At 44.8% G+C, this 26,680-nt stretch overlaps 2 protein-coding genes across 6 annotated transcripts in view; one reads left to right on the forward strand and one right to left on the reverse strand.

Moving 5' to 3' along the window:
* The window catches only part of Shrm (shroom), a 140,057-nt gene extending 121,320 nt beyond the window's left edge, over positions 1-18,737 (forward strand). For all 5 annotated transcript variants that reach the window (XM_034320769.2, XM_034320787.2, XM_034320803.2 and 2 more), the window contains 6 exons: positions 10,845-11,445; positions 11,723-12,641; positions 13,254-13,401; positions 15,575-15,785; positions 15,960-16,226; positions 16,554-18,737. In XM_034320769.2, coding sequence (XP_034176660.2) covers positions 10,845-11,445; positions 11,723-12,641; positions 13,254-13,401; positions 15,575-15,785; positions 15,960-16,226; positions 16,554-16,805 — 2,398 coding nt within the window. In that variant the 3' untranslated portion in view covers positions 16,806-18,737. The remainder of the gene's footprint in view (positions 1-10,844; positions 11,446-11,722; positions 12,642-13,253; positions 13,402-15,574; positions 15,786-15,959; positions 16,227-16,553) is intronic.
* A 459-nt stretch (positions 18,738-19,196) lies between these two features.
* LOC117602627 (heat shock 70 kDa protein cognate 4-like) lies at positions 19,197-24,300 on the reverse strand. The gene is made up of 7 exons (XM_034320851.2): positions 23,994-24,300; positions 23,163-23,281; positions 22,423-22,752; positions 21,571-21,969; positions 20,562-20,933; positions 19,669-20,046; positions 19,197-19,420 (listed from the first exon to the last, which is right to left on the reverse strand). The coding sequence occupies exons 1-7, from the start codon at positions 24,193-24,195 to the stop codon at positions 19,325-19,327; spliced, it is 1,896 nt and encodes a 631-aa protein (XP_034176742.1). The 5' UTR covers positions 24,196-24,300; the 3' UTR covers positions 19,197-19,324.
* Between the last annotated feature and the right edge of the window lie 2,380 nt (positions 24,301-26,680).

Here is a 26,680-nt window from a genome sequence, read left to right on the forward strand (position 1 = left end):
GCGCCTGTCGACGCGTCGAGACCGCACGCAGAATCGAGACGTGTCAGAATGATCAACACTGTAAGAGGTGAAAAGCTTTACCGTGTGTCCATTGACGAACGACCAATTTCGTGGCGTGAGAAAAACAGGTACAATTCTTTTTCTGTCGCCACAACTTCCGCAACTTAGGTACGCGTTACGTGTCGTCCACCAATTAAGAAATCCATTACGTATTAATCGACGTTGAGACCGTTATGGCGGAAGGACGATAGTCCCGGGGTCAAGCATGAATCACGGAACGTCGTTCGACGGAGGGAATACGTAAGGCGAGTTGGTAGCTGGCTAAGAGCCATGGTTCTCCATGGTTGTTCGCATCTTTGCCAAGGACACGAAATCGATCATCGACCATTCCGTTTACTCAGCTCGAACAAACGCTAGGAAATTTGCAAAGTTTTCGATGAATCCATTAGCCTCCGTGAGGTTTTAAATTACGCTCACACTGTTGTTGCGCGAAATTCGACTTCGAACCTGACGTGCTTCGAAGCTTGTTTGAATTTCGAAATATCGTCGGTTTAAACTTCGTCTGGGTGTGCATTATTGCACGTCGACCGCGAAATTAGCACCGCAGGAGCGAGCGGCTCGAAGAATCGCTGAACCGAATAAACCGCGAGCAAATCGAAGCGGCTTGAATTTAATCGGTTCGATTCGTACGCTTTTAAACCGGCGCGGCCGATCGTTGGTTGCAAGTCTCGTGAAAGTCTTAGCCACGTGTACCTAGCATCGTGTACTCATTTTCTCGCTCGTAAACACATTTATTTTTGCGCCAGAGAAACGTGTCCTGTCGCTTGTTGCAGCGGCCATCGTCGACTTACGTAAAGACCATCACGAATTTGTTCACCGGCTACGTCACGCTACGTTTCGTGATGTAATGGCGAAAATGTTGATTGTTCGTAAAAGCTGCGACGACTGGTTTTAGAATATGTGTCAAGTGCATGGTGTTTATTGTTATTGGTGTTTCAAACGCGTTAGCTGAGAAAGCGATCGTCCTTTCATCGAACTAATTTGATTGATCGCTCGACTTTGTGGTGAATTTTAAGTATTTCATTTAAGTCGCTTCAAGATCAAATTCCAAATACGTGTACGCTAAGTCTCTCGTTTCTTCCAAAACTGCGAGCAAGTGGAGGTGCTGCATCAGGGCATCAAGGATGCGAGTTAATTAATCGAGGCCAGTGTAGACGACCTCTGTTTTCAATTTTTACTAAGGTTACACGAAGAAAGAGGAATGGAACTGTACGCAACTGATACAAAGCTAATACATGTACATTTGTTATGAGCAGGTGCGATAACGATACAGGTTAACGCTGTCATGCGGGCCCGACAAGGTGATAACAGACCTTCTTTTCCCACGAGTGATTGCTTTAAAAGATGCTTATCTTTTTAATGTTTTTCACCGAAACAAAGGTGATCGTGCATTGAAACACGTTTGTCTTGATCTTCGAATTATCAACTACCAAGGTGAAATCTCGACGTTCCTCCAATGCCATTTTCCTCGCCTTTTTACTGTTTTACTTGTAACGCGCGATAATTACTCAAATAATTAAACGAAATAGCGCTAATTTAACACGTCGATGACCACGGTAGAAACAGGCATGCGTGGCGTGCCTCGTGATAATATGGATTATTAAAGATATTAACACGTTGACTGGCACAGTGAAACATAATGGAACTCTAATTATTAGGAATACCAACTGTACTTTTCAAACGTATCGATCGATCGGCATTTCGCCTGGTTACAAGAATACTAACGCCTCTGCTGTCTCGAACGATCAATCGTACAGTTTGTCATGTATTATGAATGCAACGCGTCGTTGAACGTTTATCGGCCGAGTATGCATATTCAGTTTCATAAACGCTTATGAATCACGACGACCTTGGATGAAAATAAGCGACAGCTGATACGCGAATCCTCCTCTATTTCTTGCCGTGTTTATAAACCGGAGAACGGCTGTGTTGGCTTTTCAAATTACGCGCCAAGGAATTCCGGATTAGATTTCAAAGTAGCAGAAACAATCGCGATAAACACCGATTGAATCGTTGAATTTCACTCGCTTCGAGCAAACGATTAGACGGAGTGACGCAATTTAAGTATCGATGTTTTATGGATCAGAATCGAGAAATGTTTTAACTTTTTTAAAGAATCTTTTGGATTACCTAAAAGATCGGTATTGTATTATTTGGATCAGACACGACCTTCGGTTCGATCGTTTCCGACATCCGTTTCACCGATAAAGATCCCCTCGTCTCTTTACTTTGGTTATAAAATTCATTCCGTGTACTTTGGCCTTCTCTCGGCCTTCGAATTTATCGTTCAAAGTGTCAGGTAAGTTATTCGAACAGCTTTGTCCTTCGTTCGAGCGTTTGGCGATAAGCAAATCATTGGTCTGAGGTGCGTTTCACGTTCCATTTGTCAAGTGAACTCTGGTTTTTCAACATTTCTTTATTTCAATGAGAGGATTAAAAACAAAAAAAGAAGGTAATAAAACGGATCCATTGTTCACGTTCTACTTTCTTCGAGCCGAGACGAAGAAGAGAATGATTTCCGTTTGGAAATAAATTTCGATCCCATACGAGGAAAAAGGAAAGCTTTTACGTAAGACATTTCCATTTCCTATATTTAATTTCAGATGTTTTAGCGAGATCCCAGCTGCTGATAGAGTCGGCGAAATAGGATGAAAGCGTGGCGATGCGATGGAAAGCGAGCTAGTGAGAACTCTGTTGTTGCAAAGCTTCCTCTTCTTCTCGCTTCTGTTTTCAGCACGGCACGGACCTTTCAACTTACGGTTAAGACTTTCAATTTGGCATTCGAAACGAAGCGCGAATCATCCCTGTCTCGTCTCGCCGACGAGATCGTTAGATCGATGAAAACACGGGTTCGTGAGACGCATGGAAGAGGAACCATACGGCGAGAATTCGTATGGTAGCTAGCTATGATTCATTTACGATAGCTGCATGCCAAGTGGCATGGGAAAATGGTAAAATACCTGTTCGCCGATGGTGGGCCCGTTGTTCAGCTACTGCCACTCATAACAGTACTCCTCCTCGGTGCTCCGAACCGAGTAGGAGGCGAGTGAAAAGACAACGTACATTGCCCGCAGAAAACCGCTTCCACGAAGCCGAGGTCGAAAACCGTGGTTCGCGACGCGAGACCAAGGACGAACCATGGAAATTAAAACGTGTCGCGTGCAATTGTTCAATTGTCACCGTGATGCATCGCGGTGGACGGACGGAATTATTCCCCCTCGACGAGATGAACACGCGAATAAAATATAAACGTGGCTCGATATAGGTTTCTCTTAAAAAATAAAATCGATACCCGGTCGGACGAAGCGGCAATAAATTTTCACCCGTTCCTGTTCGACGATTCGGGAGAAAAAAAGAAAAAAATTGCAGGAAACAGGACATTGTGCCTCGACGATGCGGTGTAGTCGCTCTTGCTTCACCGTGCACTTTCGTTCGATGTCCTCAAGTCGAAACGCATTTTTTCGAGATGGCAAGGTTACCCTACTTTTCGAGCCGCGCGAACCGCACGAGATTTCACTCGGTCCCGTGTTTGCGCCGAAAGAATACAAAGCCACGAAATCGAAGCTGCGATGCCTAATTTCGTTCGGAACACGTTTTTGACTAGAATCGGAACTATCTGAGATTATTTCGAGAAGATTGTTGCGATACGATCAAAATTATTGGTGTCCGTCACTTCTAGCGGCTGATCGATCGACTTATATTACTTAATTTAAAAAATATGCACGTGCAGGATGTTCTCGCTGAATCTGGTGCGAAAGGAAATATTTTCTGACGAAAGCGAACTTTTCTTTATATAACAGTACGTAAAAGGATAAACTATATGTGTTGAAGGTGGATTTCGTTTCCCGGACACGTCAAAAACCATTTCGTAGGATGTTGTAGTCCGGAAAAGAGAACATAGCTTTCGTTTTCGCTCTCTATGGTCCACGATTTCCATTTAGTTGGCCGTACATGGTAATCAAAGAACAATAGTTCGAGACAGGTTCTAATTAGCTTTTCGTGTATCCGAACGAACACCTGGTTCCCAGCGCGGTCGAAATCAGCATGGAAACGCGTACACGGTTGACAATACGAGAAATTTACGTGATTTACATTCGTACAATAGTTATGGTGTGTCGATTTTGAAAGAACCGATTACGGGCCATCGGTTTGCCTTTCGTTAACACCTGAGGCTCGCGTTCGAATAATGATCTCGTGAAAACAATAGGTGATAGGAAGGCGAGGTTAGCTCTCGATTGCGTTATACAGAGCCTGCAAACAATTTTAGAATTAATTTTTCGACATAGAAAGTGAACCGACATCGGGATCGATGTTTTGAAAGCGAATTGATGGGGCTTTATCGTCGCGGTTTAAATTCCCTGGATAGTTTTAAGGTTTCCGTGGTGGACGTTTTTATCGAAGCCCTCGTACGAAGATAATTCCTAGCTTTAGTTGTTAGAAAAGTTAAACTCTGGGAATTTGTGCCCGGTTCCGACGTAATAACGCATATTAAGGGCTTCCAGGTATGGATTATAGCGCTGACAAGGTGTTAGGCCGAGTCATGTTTATACAAAAAATCCTTTCACCTTGCGTGTCGTACAAGAATTCAAGATGTAAAATAGAAATTAAAAAACGAAAAAATGTAGCATGAAAACAGTAGACCATTATGCATAATGCGAATATAACTCGGTATTACATATAAGGCAAGGGGTTAATGACAGTAAAATGAAGGCATAAAAATTTGAATAGATTGCTTTGAATACTGTCGTAAATCCATTCCGAGTGTAATTTATGTAGAGAAAGAATTGTCTATTGTCTGTTTCCAGGACATAATGCGGTTCGTTAAATAAACAGTTACATTAATAGGCTGTCGATACAGTTACGTTTCCACTTGGACGCGGCTTTGGAAAACCTTTTAAGTAGTATCAGCTCATCATTGCACGGACGCGTCGATCTTTATGACACGTAAACTCGCGTTCCAGATGATTCGCTTGAATCGCTATCCTTTCGTGTCGCCGGATATGAGAATCGCCACGAACGACCGATCTGTTGGTTTGACGCTCTCATAAATATTAAATCATTGCACTTCCGTCTTGTTGTCCCCTCGTGTCCCTTTCTCGCGTGTTGCCAGCCTGCGTGTCTGCCACGCAGCGCAAAGTAACGCCTGATCGAGCTTGCCTTCGGTTAATTAGCGAACTCTCCTAATGGATGATTAGTAATTTTCTCCTCGTATTTTTAATATCTTTGGAATATTGATTATTTCTGCTGTACAAAGAATCGAGGTATTTATTTGTATTTTATGAAATCGTTCATTTTACAAATTCAGAAATGTTAAATATTCAGTTTATTTATATTCTACAATATTTCTTATCGCTCGGAAGGGTCAGTTCCAATTTGCAGTTTAAAACGTATTATTTCTTGCCGCTTTCAAAGAGACGTCACCAAGGTCTTGGTGAGCATATCCGACAATCTTGGATTCTATCCTCAATAACCATATTTCTCCGAGCGACCGGCTACTTATCCAGAAATTTATGTACTATAAGCCACACCCATGCTATATCGAGGTCAAGAAGAAGCAGCCTTCCAAATACGAAAACCTTCTTCATTCCGCGCGCGTTTAATTGGCCGAACGCGCGTTCAATTTACGTTCGAACAGTCGAACCGCCTTCGATCAAGCTCGAAATCGGCAAACGTGTTTGCATTTCGTTGGAATTTAATGTTCCTCGAGAATCGATCGTCGGGTAAACCAAGCGAACGTTAAAAGGAATCGATTTCCGTTCGCGTGAGAAATCTATCATCGATGAAAAAGTATTATCAGCGCGGCTAATTGCGGTGGAGCGATGTGATAAGCAATAAAAGAGTTGGAAGGATAACTGATACTAAGCTGGAGAACGTATCTTTTAGGAAAAATCTTGGGTACACAAAATGAACGTAATCGATAGCGGATTACATATCGGTATGTTTGCCAGCGGAAAAAGCAGCCACTTCGCACCACGCCTATCTTCCGACATCGTTCGGTCGCGGGTAAAAACGCGACAGCAGCGTGTATCGCGTTCGTAAATTATTCCTTAATATCCATCGACCGGTCGATTCACCAGCGAAACGTTTACAATATATATTCCTTCGTAGTAAGCATGATTTACGCTGCCTTGTAAATGTCGTATCGCGGTGTACCAGTTGGTTCGAGCAACGGAAAGCTTTCGTATTATGTCACGTATTATATTATTGATCTTAAAACAAGTTACCAGCAAATGGAACTGAAATCTGAGAAATCTCTAATACATTTTACATTTCAGTCTTAACACATTGTTGACCGGTCACGAGTTAACTCATGTTTGCACTTGCATTGACTACTTTAATTTTCGAAACCCAGGATAATATGGGATATTGTAAAATTTTCAATCGCGACGTAAAATTGACGGTCAACAATCTGTTAATACATTTCGTGATGTGATTTTTTTATTGCACTCGCGGATAGGAATTATCTGGAACTTAGAGAATGTTGAAATATTTATCCACCTTGAACGTAAAAATGTTCAAAGTACAAAGTGTTATTGATCTCATCGTGTATCGTGCACTCGAGAACGATTCCACAAAAAAGACAGCTCGATATGTTTGCACGGCTGTTATCACCTTTCCCTCAGCAATTGATAACGACCATATAGATAAATATCGACTACTTAACCAGCTCACGAAGCGAACGCGATCGACCGTGAAATACCGCAGCAAGCATCGATTACCGTGATATACTGGCTTCTTTCCAGGACTACCGGTAGAAAGAAGGTGCATCCTGTCGATCATTCGTTCGATTCGTCGGCTCTCACCGTGTGCCATTCTTGCGTATCCACATTCGTTACACTTTTCTCGTTCGGGCAATTTTTACGGTGAAACCCTATCGGTGCGCCGCGGCTGTGACGGAAATTTATCGGCCGTTTCTGGTCCAAACGTTTCCAGCAAACCGCGCAATTTTACGTAACTAGACATTTTAGGCTTTTTATCGGTCACGCTATTTTCCTCGCTCGCTAAAAACCACATCGCGTATTGAACAATATCGAACGTGATTGAACTCGAGAGAAAAAGAAACAGAGGAATTCGATAACGCCTATGGTTTTTATTACGCAGTCGAAGAATTTACTGCGAGGAATTTGAAATAGATAATTGACAGTAATATCACGGTATTAACCGAACAGAGCTGGATGAATAAAAGTTTCAGAATTACCCCGGGTTCGCTAAGCGACTTCCTAATTGATCGTACCATTAATCCCGACGTAAGAATCGATAAATCGTTATTTTTGCGTACATTCAAGAATTCTTCCGAAGGGACGCTTAACGCTTCGGTAATTTCTTTTGCGCGCGTTTAATTAAGCCCTCGATCCCTTCTTCCAAAAAACCGAACGGATCGACGCGTGTTTGCCTCTTCTTCCTCGCGCGTGCATTATCCCGTTGCCGATAATTATCTGCCCTCGCGGGAGGCAACAGAGGAAAGAGGAGAACACGCGTGTCGTGAAAGGGGTACCGTGCGTGTACGTAGTTACGTATGGTCGTTATTCGAAGTAACTTTTAAGCGTGACGCTCGCCAACAGGCTACTACCGGTTGGTCCAACCTCGCTCGTTACTTATTTTACGAACGAACCTTATTACCAGGGCTCGTTTAAAACCACCGTCCGAGCATATATCACGAGCTGCAAGCAATTTGTAAAGCACTTTCCCTCGGATCCATCTTTCCGGGTTCCAGCTTTTCCAGATGAAAAACGTCCAGCAGGTATCAAGCTCCCAGCCTCTAGATTACGCTGGAAATTAGCTCGCGTTAATAATTACGGAAGAATTCGATGTAGCGGCCGTTAGGACCCGTGGTCGAGTGCAACAGGAAATCGCGGTCTCTTGTATCTGGTGTTCGCTTACATAATTGTACACGATGCTGGTAAAATGATAACTATAGGGTGTTCGATGAAATAGATAAATAGAAATGTTAAGCATACGTCTGATAGAAAATAGGCTTGCGATTTGTTTCGGGTTTGGATCGTGAAGCGTGAAAGAGCGACGTGGAAGATGCGCACGGAAGATAGGCGAGCACGCGCAACGCTCGCGGAAGTGATTCGCGTGCTCGAAGATCCGGGACGGTTGATTTTTATTCTCTGCTCTTTCTCACGCCGAAGCATCGTTCCCTTCGGAAACGATGGAGCAACGAGGCTGCGCCAACACGATGCTCTCTTCGTGGCCGTCGTGAGATCTTTTTTTTTCCCTCGATCGACTCTCGATCCTGGTGTTACGGAATTTTCATCCTCTTATAGAATATCGAGCAGATATCGCATACTGGGGTTTTGCGTTCTCGATATGAATTTAACGTAGACGTCGACGATTAAAGAAATAAAAAGTTTTGAGAAAATTTGATCGAATCGAAAGTACGAGAAGAGATATTCATGGCTGGCGTTGACAAAATTATGACAGGTCGACGAGAGGCGAAATTGTGCCGAGTCGTCCCCGTGATTAGAATCGAGACGCGAATTTTACTTTCGTCCTTCGCTCGGGCCACCTCGTTACGGCAAAAACTTTCTTTTCCGCCGGCAGGTACGCACAATCCTAACCAGAACGGGACAGAAATCGCAGCTCGAGCGAAGAATTCCGGTGCGAAGCAGCCGTGTGAACTCCGACCAAAGAGATTCCGCGCGAACAACTCGCTCTCTAAACAATTTTCTACCGGTTTTCCTCGCTTAGAAATTTATCCGCCGTACGCGAAGGAAATCGTCTGACAAAAAAATATACAAAAGAACAGAGGTGACAGAGGTTTTCCTATAAACCGGGTCGAAATCGTGATCCATCGGACGAGGTGTTCCCCGTCGATTAATTCAAGAAAGTGATTCGACAAGTACGTTTAAGTAGAATTCGCGTGTGCATTTCAAAGTGTACTCGTAAATCCAACCATCGATGACAGACGCGGCATAACAATATCAGCCCAGATTCGATTGGAACGATCAAATCTGACACAAATTCTGATATGTGTATAACAAGGTTAATCGTGCATCCCAAATTGAATTGAAAGTATTAAGTCGTTCGAAATACCAATTACCGCGAACGATTGTAACGGGAAGTTGAAGATGAATAAATTAAATATTATGCCTAAAATGGAGCTAGGTGTCTCTCACACAGAACGTTGACTTTTAACCGCTCGTTTACCTGAATATTCAAAGAAGCTGCCGTAAATCAGTCACCCAACTACCGCAACGTTTCTTCTGTTCCCTCTAATAAGAGAAAAAGTACACCTAACAAACGTTTCACATGCTCGACGAGGCAAGAGACGTTACACTTTCCTGCCGGTTTGCTCATTCACGATGACTTTCGCACGGAACGCGAAACACGCGTTTACGTAATCTAATTCTGGACGAATTAAGAGAACGTACCTTGGAGATATTTCAACTGAGATATCATCATCGTTCGTTAATATCCAGAGGAGAGATTAAAAATTTAGAAAATAAATGAGGGCTATTAAAAAAGAAATTGAAAGAGAACCGTGGATGTTCGTTCGGGTAGATGATAACCGATTCGTCCAACGATTAATCAATCGCATCTTACGATTAATCATCCACCATGTGTCGAGCTGAATTTCGCAAGAGGTCCCAAACAATGGTTCGCTTATTATTCTCGCGAGAGATCAGTTCATTCCGTTCGAGAGATCGCGATGCGTTCGACAAACCGATCCCAAACACGATTGAAAATTATGAAAATAAATTGTGGTGGACGACGTGGGGTACGATAACAAGGCGACTGGGATCGCCGTAAACACTCTGTTCCATTGACTTTGTTAGAATTCCGCCGCTATAATTGCATGTCGATTATGCACAGAAATGTAAATATCGCAATAAACTACATTAAGTATGAGCAGGGAACAGTCAACTCAAGAATTCTCATTCTACCAACTGGTGCTCGTTTATTTATGCACTCTCTGTGTATGGGCGTCACGATGTTGATCACTGCAAAGCAATTGCTTACACTAATACAATATGCATAATTTAATAAGGTGATTCTGTTAGCCCGTTCGAATACGAACTTTTCGTATAAATGATTTACAGTTATGTACCTAACTGAGTACATACACGAACATAGTACTCTACTAACTTTCATGCGGTTCGTTGAACGAAAACACGGAGGTTGTTTGAAAAAATAATAGAGAATTCAGTATTCCCGACAGTTCTTTTTCTAAGCATCTTGGATAGTTCACGGGTTTATGGTCGCACATCCTGTGTACGTAGGAATGTTACATGGGCCGGCATTAGAATCGTGTATGAAACGAAATATTACTACCGCGACATTTTGGATAACGATCAAATAAGAGAGAAACCGACCGCTGGAGCCAGGTTCGGTGTCCATACAAATGAATCTCATCAAAATTCGAACGATCTTGCCTGTCGACCGGGCGCCGGCTGGAAATTCAAGTACGAGCTCGTGAACGTGCGTCAAATCGCGTGTTTGAAACGGGCAGATGTGACTATTTATGCATGGACCGTGGAGATGGTTAACCTACCGCATGTCTGCGTGTTTTCTGCTCTATTTTCATCCGCATATTTTTGATAGCTGACGAGCATCGCACGGTTTCGGGTGTGACGACGTGCGAGAAATAGACGATGATAATCAAAGGACATCCGTTCTACTCGTTTAGTTTCTTTTATATTTTTTATTATTCCATGTTACGGAGGTAAAAATGACAGGAAAATAGAGAGGTCACAGGGCATTAGCGATCTTTTACCTTCTATAAGATAAGATGTCTTCTAAAGGTCTCCTAACAACAGCACGCAATTTTCTCGTTTCAGGAGCCAATCGAAAGCCTCTTACTTGGCTTACCGACGGGAACGAGGAGCTCCAGACAGCGAGGGTAGTTACAAGCGAACGATGTCACCTACGTCTCGGTTAGAGGACTGGCCACCGCCGCGGGACCACGACGATCCGGTTCTTTTACGCGTCACGCCTCATCATCCGTTGCAGCATCATCACCATCACCACCACAACAATCACCATTCGCAACAGGCCGAGCTATCGAAGTCGCACAGCGTGGACGCTCTTCATCATCGTCTGGAAGAACGGTCTAACCAACAGCAACAACAACAGCAGCAACAACACACGGCCGAGGTGATCGGAAAGTTGTCGCACGATTTGAACAAGAAACTGCAAGCTAGCGAGGCTAGATCACGAACCAGCGAGAATAATAATAACGATAACCTGGAGGATCGACATCAGCATCACCACCATCATCATCATCATCAGCAACATCAGGAGAAGAGGCACGATTATGAGCAACGTAGGGAACGGCTGTCGCCCCAGAGCGTCGAGGTCCTTAACGACAGGAACCGACAGCTGGAGCGTGAACGCAGGAAGCTGGCGGCCAGTTGCGAGCCCCTACCTCACAACAGAGAGGTAATATTTCTTTTGATACACCTTCGCCTACCTACGCGTTTAATCTTTTGCCCCGATCATTCGTATCTGTCCGATTCTTTCGTCTTTCTTGTAACTCCAAGGGGTGATTAGAAGTTCCTTCCTAGTTCTAACATACAGACCAATTTTTCGCCTAAGAACCTACAAATTGCGTAATTTCTTCCTTTCTTCTTCTTTTTCATCGTCTTCTTCTCGAAGATAAAGAACCCTTAATAACAAGTTGAAGAAGACGTTAACGTTAATATTCTGTTGTGTTTAGAAACAGTCCCGCAGCATGGATGCACCATCGTCGGTCGTCGAAGAGGACTTCTTCCGTGAACGAAGCGCCACCATCGAAATGACCTCGCAGAATATTGAACTTCTAAACCGTCGTAACGAGAAAAGAACGAACGTTACTTCGACGTCTACAGCAACTATCACTACTTGTATCACCACATCGTCCACGTCCACGACGATGACGATCGCGACGGATAATTGTTGGTCGCGTGGACAAGAGGCGTTACCCTTTTCGGACAAACCACCACCACCAGTCAGCTCACCCCCCAGGTCACCGTCAGATCAGGTGGAAGCGGACAGTCCAAGGGGCGCGGTTCCCAGACGATCCGGAAGTTGCTCCAGTTCCTCTTCGTCCGGTAGATCGTCGGATCCTCGCGTTTCACCGCGAAATTTGTCCAACAGCTTATCGAAAATTGAAAGCTCTTCCAATAACAGGAAGGTCTGTAGTCCGACTCAAACGGACAATACCGGTTCCTCGAACGAGATCGAGTTAAGAGTCGACAGGTCATCATCGTCGACTCAAAAGTCCAGAGCTGGGGGCAGGTCTTCGTCGTCCTCGATCTCGAGCATTTCGAAAGCTTCTTCCTCGTCGTCAGCGAGGAACTCACCGGTGGAAGAGGACAAGTCGTCAGCCGCGTCTCCATGCGTGTCGCCGCAGCCGGGAATAGAAGGACTCACCCTGGTGCAACGAACCGAAGTGGTTCTTCGAGTTAACGCGACCACCATCGACGCCGCGTCGCAGACCGACATCTTGGAGCCAGTCGAGCAACCTGAAAGCATCGCCAAGGGCCAAGAGATTCCTCTCTGCAGGAAGAAACTACCCGAGGAAATCGAGTGCGAGGAACTTGGCCGGGATTTGGCGAGCCAACTTAGTCCTAATGACAAGCTGGTGCCTCTTCTAGGTAAGTCTTTTCTATAATCGTGATTTATATCTTCACGCGAAATCATCCCCTTTCGAAAGCGTCCTGTACACGCTGTTAATCATTCACGTTCCGCGCTGTCTCTGTTCCGATTTTAATTCCCGACGTAGACTAATCTCGGGATTACTCGCGTCTGTGTCGATTACGTCTAACAAAAGATACGCAAACACCGGTATTAAACTGACTCCTGCTGCTCGTTCTTCGACGGCTTATTGTAATCCCACAGATTTACCGTGGCGAAATGTCGTCATCTACCTGCGGAGTAGATTTATCTTTATTACGCGCATGAATCGAGATAAGGTACAGCTCTATTTGTATTTTGTTGCACGCGTATCAAACGCGAGTCCATACGACGAGGTGGAGGCTGCTGCAACTCGGACGACGACCTTTTATTTTAATAAGCATTAACCCAATCGACCAGTCGACCGCGTTATTCAATTACTCGTCGTCGTTCTATTTCTCTCTTTCTCTTCCTCGTTCTGTCGCGATATTGAACACGCTCGTTACGGCTTCCCCGAGGCACGAGGATTCCTGGAGCGCAGGAGAGCGATGGACAGAGAGGAATCAACGTGTGTAATCATTTGTTCTTATCAGTTCCAGCACCGGAGCACAAGAAGCCCACCGACTACGTTTCCGGTCTGTTCAGGTTGGAGGCGACCTTGCAGCCGAGACCAAGGCGCCGACTCTCTCTGGAGGAGCCGACGACCCCGTGTTCGGAAAACGGGTCTGACGAGGAGAAAAAGTAAGCATCGATATGATTACATACCGTAACAATTATCACCAAGGTTTAGCAATCTTTTATTTATAAACCGTTGCGATCGTAGACCGATCGGAGTTTCTATCAAGAATCTCTGACACTGGTTACACTTATTGAAAATGATTTTATTTTGCAATTAGAGACCGTTTTCCAGCAAGAAGGAAGAGGCTATTTTGAATAAACGATTGCAACAGTGATTGCGGGCATACTTTGCCTATCCGCACCGTGTCCTGTCGTTATAAATGTTAACCGATCGTGCCGGATGATAGGCGGGCGTCGATATTTCATACAGGTTGCTACGACTGGTACTTTCACCTAACATAGCTCTATAAGCATAGGACACTCGATCGTCGATCGCGATTTTCTCGTGCCTATAGATATTCGCGCTTAGACGTCGATTATCTAGTTAACCGGTTCCAATTAATTACCCCGCGATCGCAGAAAATTGCCAGCCTCGATCGTCATTGAAACTATGCCAAGGAATTTTCCCTTTTTCCACGGTACGAACATCCTCGTCGCGTGGCTAAAGTGCACAAGCAGATCCTTAATTGACCAATGAGTAACGTCCACGTAGGCGTAAACGCGGAATTCCTAAGCAGGCATCATTTGATGGGACTCCATTAGCGACGGGATTTAATTGTCGTTTTCGAGCGACGATCAGCTCTGTGATGAATCGATGACACGGTGTAGCTGTGGTTCGACCAGTTGTACGTAACATCCGTAATTTTCTACTTATTTCTGACTAATGGATGATTACTCGTTAGCGGTTAATTCTGACTAAAAAAGCTAAGAAATATAAATTATCCCTGAGGTAACTAATTGGAAAAAAGTAAAAAATGAAGGAGCGAAAACGCGAATCTTTCGTTGCAACGAATAGAAAATAAATCAGCCTGTGCAGTGATTACGTTTCAAAGAAAGCGCCTGAATAATTTCTGTCGTATAAAATAAGAGATCTGAAATTCGTCGGTCCGACGGGTGTAGTTATTCTAATGCAAAGGACAATATTTCCACCGGCACGCGACGAGAGAAAGTACCAGAGGCGCAAGATGGTTGCATAACCGACCATAAATGATATTGTCGGATCAGCAACTCGGTGGTCTACGCATCATCATGTTCGCCAGTATACGACGAACGACCGCCACTATCGTCTCGATCGATCCTCGATCCTCGATATTCGCGTTGCATCGAATCTCATCCAGTAAAGTAACCGGACATGGAGAACAGGCGTTCGAACAAGTACATTAAGAGATCCGTTTCCTTCGTAATTCAGCCGCTTTACGATCCTTCGGTTACGATAATTCGCACTTAGCCAGATCTAACTTCTCGTTCCAGATTCGTTTTGCTTAAACCACGTAACGTGTTACTGGAAACGGTAACAGAAGTTAATAAAGTTTCTTCGTTGATCGCAATGAAACTCGGTTAAACGGTTTCCTTACCGCGTCCGCGGAGGAACCGCGTGCTTTCGAAAGCGGATAGCCTCTGTTAGGCGAGCCTACGTGTTTAAGATGTGCTCTTAAACGGTGATAAAACGCTGGGTAATCGTGCATTTACTCCGGCATCCACTTCCGCTTTTCATTAATTACGCGTTCTAAGCCCCTGGATAATAAACGGACAACCGGCATGGTTGCTTTTCGAACAAACTCCTATGCGCTCGCTCTACTCCGCTTTCCTTTCTTTATCACTTTCTCCGCTTTTATAGAGTACCCTGGCAGACGACGGCTTTCGCGTGCACACGCTTCGCCGATAAGCGTAATCTCGAACCGATGTCACAATTAGTAGCCTTGGAGGAGTTTGGAAACTTTTAAGTAATTTGTAACTGTTATACAATAAACGAAACGGTGTTATTCGAACAGATGCGTTCTAATCTCTTCGTTAAATACTTGTAGCCGTTTAGATTCGACTTCTTAATCTCAACACAGACACACGATTTGCGCGTGACAAGTTGCGTTCACCACACAGTTAATCCAAACTGTAAATCATCCTAACCGTTCTATAAAACGTGTCGATCGATTCGCTCGTGAGTCATGTCGCTGATGTAATCCTCGTCTTCCGTGATCACGAGATGCTCGCGAATATTTTTCTACCAAGATCCTTGGGATTGCGTCGAGATGAAACTCGAAGGAAGTCGATTTAAAAGATGGAAAACGATTTGTTGCAGGCCAGAAACGATACCATCCGCACCGGTGACTCCGTTGTCGACGGACTCCACCAGTCCTTTGTCGCCGACCTCGGCGTACTTCACCACATCCGAAGGGAAAGCAAGGTTCCTGGCGAGATACTCGCGTGACTCGACGGTCGAAAGTTTGACTCGTCAAGAAGATGAGCCGCCGGTCATTCCGACCGACAGCCTTGATCTCAGACAGAAAAAGGTACGATTGTTCTTCTGAACGATGAAAGGTAAAGGTTTCACGAATTCCTGCTTCGCGAGGCTCCATTAGGAAGCGGCTGGTCTAAGAATTAAAAAAGAAGCAGGAATTTCTGAAAATGACGGTTCAACGAGTCGAGCCTCGTGCGAGCGGGACTGAAATCGATTTTCTTCGCAGGAGGAGCTGATGATGAGGCTGGACAAGAAACTGGTAGTCCTCAGGGCCGAACAAGAGGCGGTGAGGGAAGAGGGTGAGGTGAACGAAGCCCTAGGGGCGCGAGTCTCTACGCGGATATCTGCGGTCGCTCGACCCGCGGAAGCGTCAAAGTACCGCCTTCACGTGGAGGAAGTCGGCAAGATCACGAGTCTTCTTCTTGGGCTGAGCGGCAGGCTGGCTCGAGCGGAAAACGCCCTCTACGGAATGCCGGCTGATCACGCTGAAAGGGTAAGTAACGAAACTCGAGATTTGCTAAAAATTTATTGCGAGTCCTTGGGTATTCCTCGTACTCCGGTGATGCGCCTTCGAGCGTAATGATCTGTAGCCGTTGTACAGGAAGATAATTATTCACCTAGCTGACAGAAAATCTTCTTGATTTACCGAAGAAGTCTTGCGTAATGATTAAACAGTAATCGTCATAGAAACCTTGAAGGAAACTTAACATCTTACACTTGTACATCTTCAACTCGAAACAATTGAATAGAGAATAAAAAGCGAGTAGAAAATTATTGAAATTAATAAAAAGTTAATTTCCACTGTGCTTGATGTTTACAGAAAATCTTAGAAAGCAAGAGGGACAAGTTGATGGATCAGCTAGAGGAAGCGAAGATACTGAAAAGCAACATCGACAAACGTAGCGTGAACGTGTCCACGATTCTGTCGAAGTACCTGAACGAAGAAGAGTTCGCGGACTATCAGCACTTCATCAATATGAAGGCAAAGCTAATCGTGGACGGTCGTGAGATTCAGGACAAGGTGAAGCTCGGAGAAGAGCAACTGGCTGCTCTGAAAGAAGCGATCGACTAGTCGTAACAACGAACTGATCGCATAAGAAAAGCGTGTGTCCACGCTGATAGAATATCTGAACTGCACGCGGACAGACACGCGTGTCGTTCAAGTCCTTTTGATCGTGATTCGACGACAAGAAGGGGTCCGAATGATATTTGCGACTCGTTGACTTTCATATAATTACGATTTTGCAGGAATCGGTGAGTGGAACGTGATATATCATTAACGAATAAGCGTACTGGTAGCTTGAAATTGTATTAGAACACGCGTCTTTGTATATACATTCTTCGTGTCCTAGACGGACGAACTTTCGATGTGTCTTTATCGAGATTTCATATTGGTACACAACACGGCATCGTGCTTTCCCGCGGAAAATAGAATCATCTCGAGATCTTCAGGATCCTATCGTGATCACGAGACAGCCTCAAGTGCCTAGTCCTTGCTGAGCTCGAATCGACTGTACCGTGTTTCGCGCGATCCGCGAACGGATTGATCGCGAAACGCAACGAGTGGTACGCTAAAATATCATCGAGAGAGAGGGCGTTCGTCGAAGCTCTTGAACTGTTACTGTTCGTAGGTTGATAGATACGAACAGAAAGAATCAAAATTCTAATGTATTCGCCGGAATGAAATTTTCCAGCCTACAAATCGCGGAACACTCTTGCGTGGCGCGTGTTCTGTTCGCGGCGGAGCGTGGACGGTTCACCGCTGAAAGCAAACACGCGTACAGCATACGGATGTTTCCATTACCTGGTTAGCATAATGTTCGCACGCGGTGACGCATGCCGCGAGCGAAGATTCTTGACCTAGAATTACTTCTGGTGCCTTCTTATATACGATATGTGATATAAAGGGTAAAGAGTTACGTGGTCGTGAGTTATACATATATATCCGAAACGATACAGGCAACCAAGCGACGTTGTAACATGTATATAATATAAAAAAAGAAGAAGATAGTCTTTAAGCGATGATACGTTGTAGGAAACACTCATACATACACACACATACGCGCCCGCCAACAACCATGACGCGAGCGCGTGAGACACGCATCAAGAACCATCATTTACACGTACATGCTCACTTATACAACGATTACTATTTTTTACGTTTTTGTTCTAACCCCAGAGGCTCCAGTGAGCCTCTATGACGCTTGTGATCTTACTTACATCCGTACGAACCTACCAAGGACTCTCGAAAGCCGAACAAACCAGGGAAATCGGAGAAATTTCGAGCCTCCATGGTGGTTCTACGAAAAATTTTATGCCTCGTTCGTTGTCCAAACTGTTTTCTTCTTGTTTCTCTCTAATCACACATTTTCTCGCGAATACTTCCTGTCTTCCTCGTTGACGATCGTCTCGCGACGAGCTCGACGGTCGATCGCGACGATGAAACCCGAGGACGGAGAGGACGCTACGAAGAAGACGAAATTCGATGTGGAGGATCCTCCGGTTTTTTGAGCTCGGTAATGAGATATTTACTAGCAGACTCAAAGATACCGAGACGGAATCCGTTTTCTGGCTCGCTCGAGCGAACGGTTCGCAACGTGAACGCGAAAATTGAAATAATTCCAATTCTCCATCGAATGTCTTGCTGGAAAAACATCTTGAAGCGAAGTAAATTTGAAAAGCGATCTGTCAAGTTCGAACCGTTTCGCAAGGAAGGAGGGTAAAAAATGGAAATTGTAGCGTATTGTGAAAGACTGAGTACAGGGCATAAAATTTTGCAGCAACATTATAGTCAGTTTCTGTTCCTCGTTTGTTTCTCGATTTGTTCGCAAGATATCGTACCGATACGGGCGGTGATACTGTAATCTCATCGCCTGCCTGACCGGAAACCAGCTACATTTCGTAATGTGTTTGCAAGCAGCGTTACAGCGTCGCGAGTCATCGCGGTGGCTCGCGCCAGGAAAAGTGCAAAAATGTACATAAAAAAAAAAGAGAAAAGAAGAAATGCTTGATCCGAAATAGAAGTAGAAGAAAAAAAGAAGAAGATGAAGATGAAGAAGAAAAGAAGAAAAGAAGAAATCATGGTGCTCTGCATAATCTATTTTTTACGAGAAGAAACGTTCCATTAACGCGTAGTCTATATTTACTGTACGCTAAGGTCATTAAATATTTAATAGTGTCCCCCCACTGTGTACATACTCTTTAAAAGCATACAATTTTAGTGTTAATGTGATGCGAGAAGGACCCGTTTAAACAGTTTACAAGCTGCATATACACTCATACGCGCGTCACACAGGAACACATACACACACACATGTAAACGACGACGCTAGGTCATCGTGTTAGTCTGACAATATTATTGCATATTTCGAATGTATTGCGAAATCATTACAGTAACTACCTTTCCCAAACTCGCTTGCAATAAATAACACGTTGGAAATTACGAAGTGCCATTTATTTCATGGTAAGATCCTAAATTACATAAATTTTGTTAAATCGAGGAAACTGAGATTTCGTGATGAAAACTGAAAATTTTGCGCCAAATTTTAGGTCCAGGCACCGGCGGCACGTAACATTATCGACCAAGGATAATCAATCCACTTCCTCTATCGTTGGACCGTCCGCCCCGGCTTGTCCATAATTAGATGCACCACCTTCGTAGAATTTTGTCATAATTGGTTTACATATCTACAAAAAGCATAAAATCTTCAGTTTCGTTTGTTGATACAACAGTTAACTACCATCGAACGATAATATTGACCGTATCATCGGTCGATAAAGAAAGCTGTACCATCGTGTTACCATCGGTAAGAAAAGAAGAAACCTCTTAAAGGTAATAACAAAATATTCAACCAAATTATAATTTCATTTCATAGATGGAGAAAGATATTTTAAACAAATTTGAAAGTTACAGCCCTTTGAGAAAGGAAACACACCTTTTCGACATCTTTTAGTTTTCCCTCAAACTCCTCCTTTGAAGCAGAAACGTTATTGTCCAACCACTTGATTATTTCGTTGCATTTATCGGCAATGCGTTTCCGGTCACCTTCCGCGATCTTATCCTTGATCTTTTCGTCCTCGACGGCATTCTTCATGTTGAAACAATACGATTCGAGGTTATTCTTCGCCGCGACCTTGTCCTTTTGTGATTGATCTTCGGTTTGGTATCTTTCCGCTTCGCGAATCATTCGGTCGATGTCCTCCTTGCTGAGTCGACCCTTGTCGTTCGTTATCGTTATCTTATTCTCCTTGTTTGTCGATTTCTCCACGGCGGATACGTTCAGGATGCCGTTCGCGTCGATGTCGAAGGTCACCTAAGGGTAGAAAATTAAAGGAAAGCAAGCACTTTCTCCTTTGTTCGTACGACTGTGCGCAGCCCAGACGGCATTTCGTCGGCCCGTTTCGCTTCCGCGTTTGCTTTCCGTTCCGATGCTTATCCGGAGAACCTGACAATTCCAATAGAGGCCCGTCTGACCCGTGTACACTGGCGGCAACAGGCAGAAAAGAAATCACGAAACGCGGGATCGCCTGGAAAGGATCTTTCCACCCCTGTCCACTCGCAGCCCTTACCCTCGCCCTTTCGACGGGTCTGTGTATAACCTTGCCAAGGATTTTCTTTCTCCTCGCAACAACTGCCTTCTGCCCGACGGAATTGTTTTTTTATCTCTGGCTCGACTTCCAAGGAACGTTTATTAGTGAACGGTAGCTATCGGGACACGCGACTGATCTTTCTTTTCTTAATTTATTATATTAATGTAACGTGGTTCACTCTTTTTGGTCTTTTATGAGGATTAAGTAGATTAGGGAGCAGTTTGTCAAAACGTCTTACTTCGATTTGAGGCATGCCACGTGGTGCCGGCGGTATCCCGGATAGCTCAAATTTTCCCAGAAGATTGTTGTCCTTGGTCATTGCCCTCTCGCCCTCGTAAACCTGGATGAGAACGCTCGGCTGATTGTCCGAATAGGTAGTGAAAGTCTGTGTCTGTTTGGTCGGGATGGTGGAATTGCGTTTGATTAGGGCGGTCATCACACCGCCAGCGGTTTCTATCCCTAAGGAGAGAGGGGTAACATCCAGGAGCAGTAGGTCTTGAACCGTCTCGGACCTGTCGCCTTGCAAAATGGCCGCCTGCACTGCAGCTCCGTAAGCTACGGCCTCGTCCGCGTTTATCGATTTGTTTAAGTCTTTTCCGTTAAAGAAATCCTGTAGAAAATGAACGAGGTAAAAATGCAATTACATCTGCTCGAAGAACATGAATCATTCTGTGAAATTTTAAAGTATAATTTCATAAGAGCAGACAGAATTGCAGGGTAAGTAATTTCAAGGGAATTAATTAAAATTTATCGCGTCGATCGCGCCATTCGTCAGACTCGAATTCAATTACTATTATTGGTATCCCGACGATAAAAGTCGAAACCCTTGGTCCCGTTAAGAACCATAAATATATCCGGGCGGACAGGATACTTAATGGTACCGGTACAACGATGACTGGGCGTGGGGTCGAAAAACGCGAGTGTTGACTTTGTCATCGAGCTCATTAATTCTGTAACGGTGTCGCTGCAAGGGGAACCCCCCTCTGTGTTGTTCGTGACCGTACCCCCGTCCAGCTTTTCGAACCCCACTTAAAACGCTAGGGTGGCGGTCTGCTAAGAGACGTAATCGAATTTTAATGCGTTTTATCCTCGAACCTGCTCTATATCATCCCGAGCTTCGTTTTAACGAAGCGACACACGGTGCCACTTTTGTTAGCTCAGAGAGTCGGATAAAAAATTGAACAAATATCCGCGCGAATCGAAAGAGCGAGGAAGAGCCCTTCTCGTTTCCGGTCGAATAATGTCACCTGGAGGAGTCTTTGGATCCGTGGAATTCTGGTTGATCCACCGACGAGAACGATGTCGTGAATCTGCGATTTATCCATCTTCGCGTCGCGCAGAGATTCCTCGACAGGTTGTAATGTACCCCTGAAGAGATCTTGGTTGAGCTCCTCGAAACGGGCTCGCGTGATCGACGTGTAAAAGTCGATGCCGTCGAGCAACGAGTCGATCTCGATGTTGGCCTGGGTCGACGACGACAGGGTCCTTTTGGCGCGTTCGCAAGCCGTTTGCAGCCGACGGATCGCTCGCTTGTTCTTCGTCAGGTCCTTTTTGAACTTCCTCGAGAACTCTTGCGCGAAATGTGTCACCATACGGTTGTCGAAGTCCTCTCCACCCAGGTGTGTGTCGCCGGCTGTTGCTTTAACCTGAGACCGCAACCAGTGTGCGTAAGTTTCAACATTCTTTCGATTCAATGGAAAAGATCAAGCGAATCAGCGAAACGAAGGTGTAAAGAAAACGAAAAATCTTCCGTTTTCTTTGCGAAGGAAATTATCTGGCGAAGAATGCAAAGGCAGTCGCTGCCGCTGCATACATAAATGAAATATTCCGTACTGTGTAACTTTCGCGTTATCTCCTAACATTAAGGTTTTATTTAAAAACTTTCCGCGACTCGACTTGTTCGCGGAGAGCAACGTTTCTTGAAGAAAAGTACGTAATTCCATCTTGAAGAAGAAAAACGACCAGTGTATAGTTGGTGGAAACGATATAGGTTCAAGCTTCTCCTTTCACGAGTACGCTATATCGTTTCCACCAGCTATACCCGCGACGAACGAAGGTAGACAGGCGAACAGTCGACCGGTGATCTTACACGGACTCACCTCGAATATGCCATCGTTGATAGTCAGTATCGATACGTCGAAGGTACCGCCGCCGAGATCGAAGATCAGAACGTTCCTTTCACTGCGTCCCTTTTTGTCGAGGCCGTAAGCAATAGCGGCGGCAGTCGGCTCGTTAATGATCCTCAGGACATTCAAGCCGGAGATAGTGCCAGCGTCCTTGGTAGCCTGACGCTGAGAATCGTTGAAATACGCTGGTACCGTAATCACGGCGTTCGTGATGGCCTTTCCCAAATAAGCTTCCGCGGTTTCCTTCATTTTCGTCAAAACCATCGACGAGATCTCCTCGGGAAAGAAGGTTTTCGTTTCGCTCTAGAAGTAATACACCGCGGAGAATTGATCGAAAAGACTCTTATCCAAATCATTTATCCATCTTTTGGGTTAAATTTCATCCTGTCGAAGTTCAATCTATAGCTATCAGCTTTCAAAAAGGCAGAGGTATACATGTATCGAACGAAATTTCAGTTCAGCTTAAACGAAGAACATTCTACAAGTACACAGTATCGAACTTTCAAGCGTTTAGTGCACAAAGGGTTAACAAAATTACATTTACAAAACAAAGCAGTACTTTCTATCAGCAACAACTCTGATACTGTAAACGATGGAAGTCGAACGAAACAGTAGAGACTCGGGTGAAGTAGTTCTAATTAAATTTCCCGTCAAAACGTCAATGTTCTCACGCGAGTGCAAACATCGAGCCGCGTTAATCAGCTCGAACTCACCTTGTAGTGAACTTTAATTTTCGGCTTTCCCCCGTCGTTAATAACAGCGAACGGCCAGTGTTTCAAGTCAGCTTGGACCGATGAATCGTCAAAGCGTCTGCCAATCAATCTCTTAGCGTCTATCGAAACATTTCATTTTACGTTTTCTTTTCGCTATCGATACGGATTTCTGTACAATCGCGCGCAACCTAGGCTTCCCTCTAAATTTTTCCGAAAATTTATTCCTTTATTCTTACCTTTAGTTAAAGTAAGCCTACGGTTGCAGGCAAGCGTACGTAAAGCTGGCACGGCTCGCGTAATTGGCCGGAAACGCGAGCTTGATCGAACGTAGACAGAAAGAAAGATCGCGTCTACGCTCTTAACATCGTAAAACGAGAGCGAGCTTATCGTTGGCCAACGAAACGAATTCTAGCCTCGTCCACGAACGGACTACGGATTCCGAAATGAAACGGTAAGTCGATTTGGCAGCGAGCGAAACGAGAGCATCCTCGACTTTACAGCGGCTTCCGGTCGCGTTTCTTTTCGCAGACCGGCAACTGCACAGGAAGCCGGGCCAGAAGCCCGGAAACGACGGTGATTCTTGTAATCCTAGCTGCGCTGCCAACTCGCCGGCACGATTATCGAGAATTCAATTCGAGGAACGCTCGCTCGGTTTCTACTTCGCGCTCGTACACGTACATACATACACCTAACGATAGCGAATGGGCCGGGGTTATCTTCTCGATTCCCCTCGAATTACGACATTCGAAGTTGGAAATGTTCGAAGATCGTGAAAATATGCTTCGTTTACAGAAACTGAAGTCCATATTTTCACTTAATTCCGACACGTACCAAAAATTGTATTCGTCGGGTTCATGGCTACTTGATTCTTTGCTGCGTCGCCGATTAACCTCTCTGTATCGGTGAACGCCACGTAACTGGGTGTCGTACGGTTTCCTTGGTCGTTCGCGATGATCTCAACCTTTCCGCTCTTGAATACACCTACACAGGAGTAAGTTGTGCCCAAGTCGATGCCAACTGCCGGTGCCGCCATGGTGGACCTGAGAAAAATTTCGAAAAGCCGAGATTGAAAGCTGGAGACAACGAGTCTTGTGGTTCGACTGTTTCGACCGTCGCGTAGCTTCGCTTCGCGTCTCGTCTATTGTCTTCCTGGATTCAATCACTGACTATAGATCCAACAAGGCTGGACATGCCTTTGTTTTCGAAAGCTCTTGAATTTGTGCCTCGAGATCGAGCGCTGTCTGCTCTATCCTGGTATAAAATTCTGCAGATTTTTTCAATATTTTACTATCAAAGGCACGATTACCTTAAGTTGTAGGATTATATGTATAAAAGTACGCAGACGTTCTTGAATGTACAAGGCTTGATTCGGAGGAAGTTACTCTTTGCCGAGCAACGCGAATGGGTATCGCTGATGATATTTTCTACAATGTGTTACAGCGAGTTAATGTTAATGTACCCCCTGTTGTCTTTCTTCCTTTACGATGATGGCGTTCTTGTGCTTTCAAAATTGTCTGAAATATTGACGACCGACGCTGATGACGTTGACGTGGAAAAGAAATTGATTTATGGATTCTTGTTCCAGTTTCCCGACGCGAAAGACTGGAGTCGGAAGCTGTGACCTTTACGAGCCCCTCGGTACTTTGTACTTTGTGACGATGCAAAATCGACGGCTTAAGCTTAAAAATTGTTAACTGTGCCAAATTTATATTAATGAATTCTTTTTCTTGTTTTATCTCTATTGGTTGAGAACGAAACTTGGAAGCCAAGCTTGCTTTTCCTTGAAAAACGAGTATTAAGGAGAAACTGTAGCGTGACATAACTCAAGAGAACGAGAACACGAGTCTCCGTTTCAGGAAAGACGTAATCTGGATGGTTTCCGAGAGACTTCTCGTATCGTTTGCCAACTCTCAGCGATCCTACAGCCCCGACGCGATTTCTCTCTAGTCGTTTCGATCATCGAGCAATTACAGTGGCGATAGGAAAGATCGATCGGAGCGATTCGTAAATTTCGCGCGACGCGACGCGTCGATTCCCATCCGCGACGATTCGTTCGTGACCAGAATTTCGAATCGTTTCGCTACTCCGTCGTTGGAATGGCGGGCACAAAGGGACGCAACGATACCGTCTATCCCATTTATGGCCCCATAATAAACTTTCCGTCGGTTTTCCCTGCGTGGATGATCGATAGCCGTGAACAGAAACGCCGGGCGAATGAAATTTCGCGCGTCCATCCGTGTTTCCTTTGTGAGACACGATTATTCTTTTTCAAACGTCGAATGATCTTTGTTGGAGATAACTGCACATCGATTGCACCGATGCAAATTAATTAAACTACCTGTCTTCTTATCGAAAACGGGACACGACCGGCAGTACGTACAGAGGAGTTCCGCCCTATCCTGATCCAACGTCGCCGAGGAGGAGCTACCAGTCGGAGTCCGATAAATTTAGCCCGAGGTGGTGCCAAGCAGGATGTGACGTGTTAATTTGCTTATCCTTTCTTCAACAACCAGAACACAGACATCGTTCAAAGCAATTCGCAAGCACCAAAACCTCCACCAATAATTGTAGAATCAATAGCAATTGGATCAGCCAATATTCACTAAAAACATCGCATTTCCAACAGACATATACGAAGAGAATAGAAGAAGGAGCAAAGAATTCGCACAGGAAACGCAAGAATCCTAGCACAGAAACGAGGTCAGTCTCGAGGAAGAAAGTAACCAGAAATCCCACGAAGAAAAGTACGTACGACCGGAAACTAGAGGGACGCAGAAGAAGTGGGTGGTAAACTTGATACAGGGAGGTGACGCGAATATCGAGATTGGATCGGGGAGGGTGATGTTGGCCGAGTCTCATAAATATATCGTCAGATCGGTAAACAAGGGCACGCGAAGTCTGTACAAACGATTCATCCGTTTTCGTGTCGTATATACACGCGATGTATCGTAGAAGCGTTCGGTGGCCACGGTCGTGGTCGTGCTGCGACCGGGGATTTAAAGCCGGGAAAATTTATCGTTTCGCGAGGAGGCGGACAGAAGCGACGAAAGGGATGAAGCCGCGGTTGGAGGATGAACAGGAGGGAGAGTTACACGAATGGATGCAGGAAAATGTGAACGAGGAAAGGGAAGAGGAAGGCAGCGAACGGCGAAACGCTTTGGTAGACTACTGAAAATAAGTTCAGAACGTCTCTGAATCAGGTACGTTAACCTTAGAATAGAAACCATAGCCATTACTTCAACTTCATCTAGAGCATCCCTGTTTTTTTTTATTAAACTTCGTTGCATCCAAAAAACACATAGCTTTGTATTTAATTTTGATTGCGTCAACTTTTTGAGGGAGCTTGGCGCATGGTAGCCGTTGCAAAAGCGGTGAAACCGATTTCATTTTATCTGGACCCTGTCATCGGCGAATTACCGCGTAAACCGACCGGCCGAGCGGCGTTCGAGTGGATATTACGTTGGATCTGCAATAACTGTAAGCGTTTCGGGATTTATATCGTTTCATCCTCGTGTAAC

The sequence above is a fragment of the Osmia lignaria genome, chromosome 9 (genome assembly GCF_051020975.1).
Source record: "Osmia lignaria lignaria isolate PbOS001 chromosome 9, iyOsmLign1, whole genome shotgun sequence".
Classification (NCBI taxonomy): Eukaryota; Metazoa; Arthropoda; class Insecta; order Hymenoptera; family Megachilidae; genus Osmia; species Osmia lignaria.

Coding starts and splice junctions, on each gene's coding strand:
- LOC117602627 (XM_034320851.2), bottom strand. CDS start 24,195: ATGGCGGCACCGGCAGTTGGCATCGACTTGGGCACAACTTACTCCTGT. Junction 20,934..21,570: donor GGATCCAAAGACTCCTCCAG/GTGACATTATTC, acceptor CATTTTCTACAG/GATTTCTTTAACGGAAAAGA. Junction 20,047..20,561: donor GTGGCATGCCTCAAATCGAA/GTAAGACGTTTT, acceptor TTCTACCCTTAG/GTGACCTTCGACATCGACGC.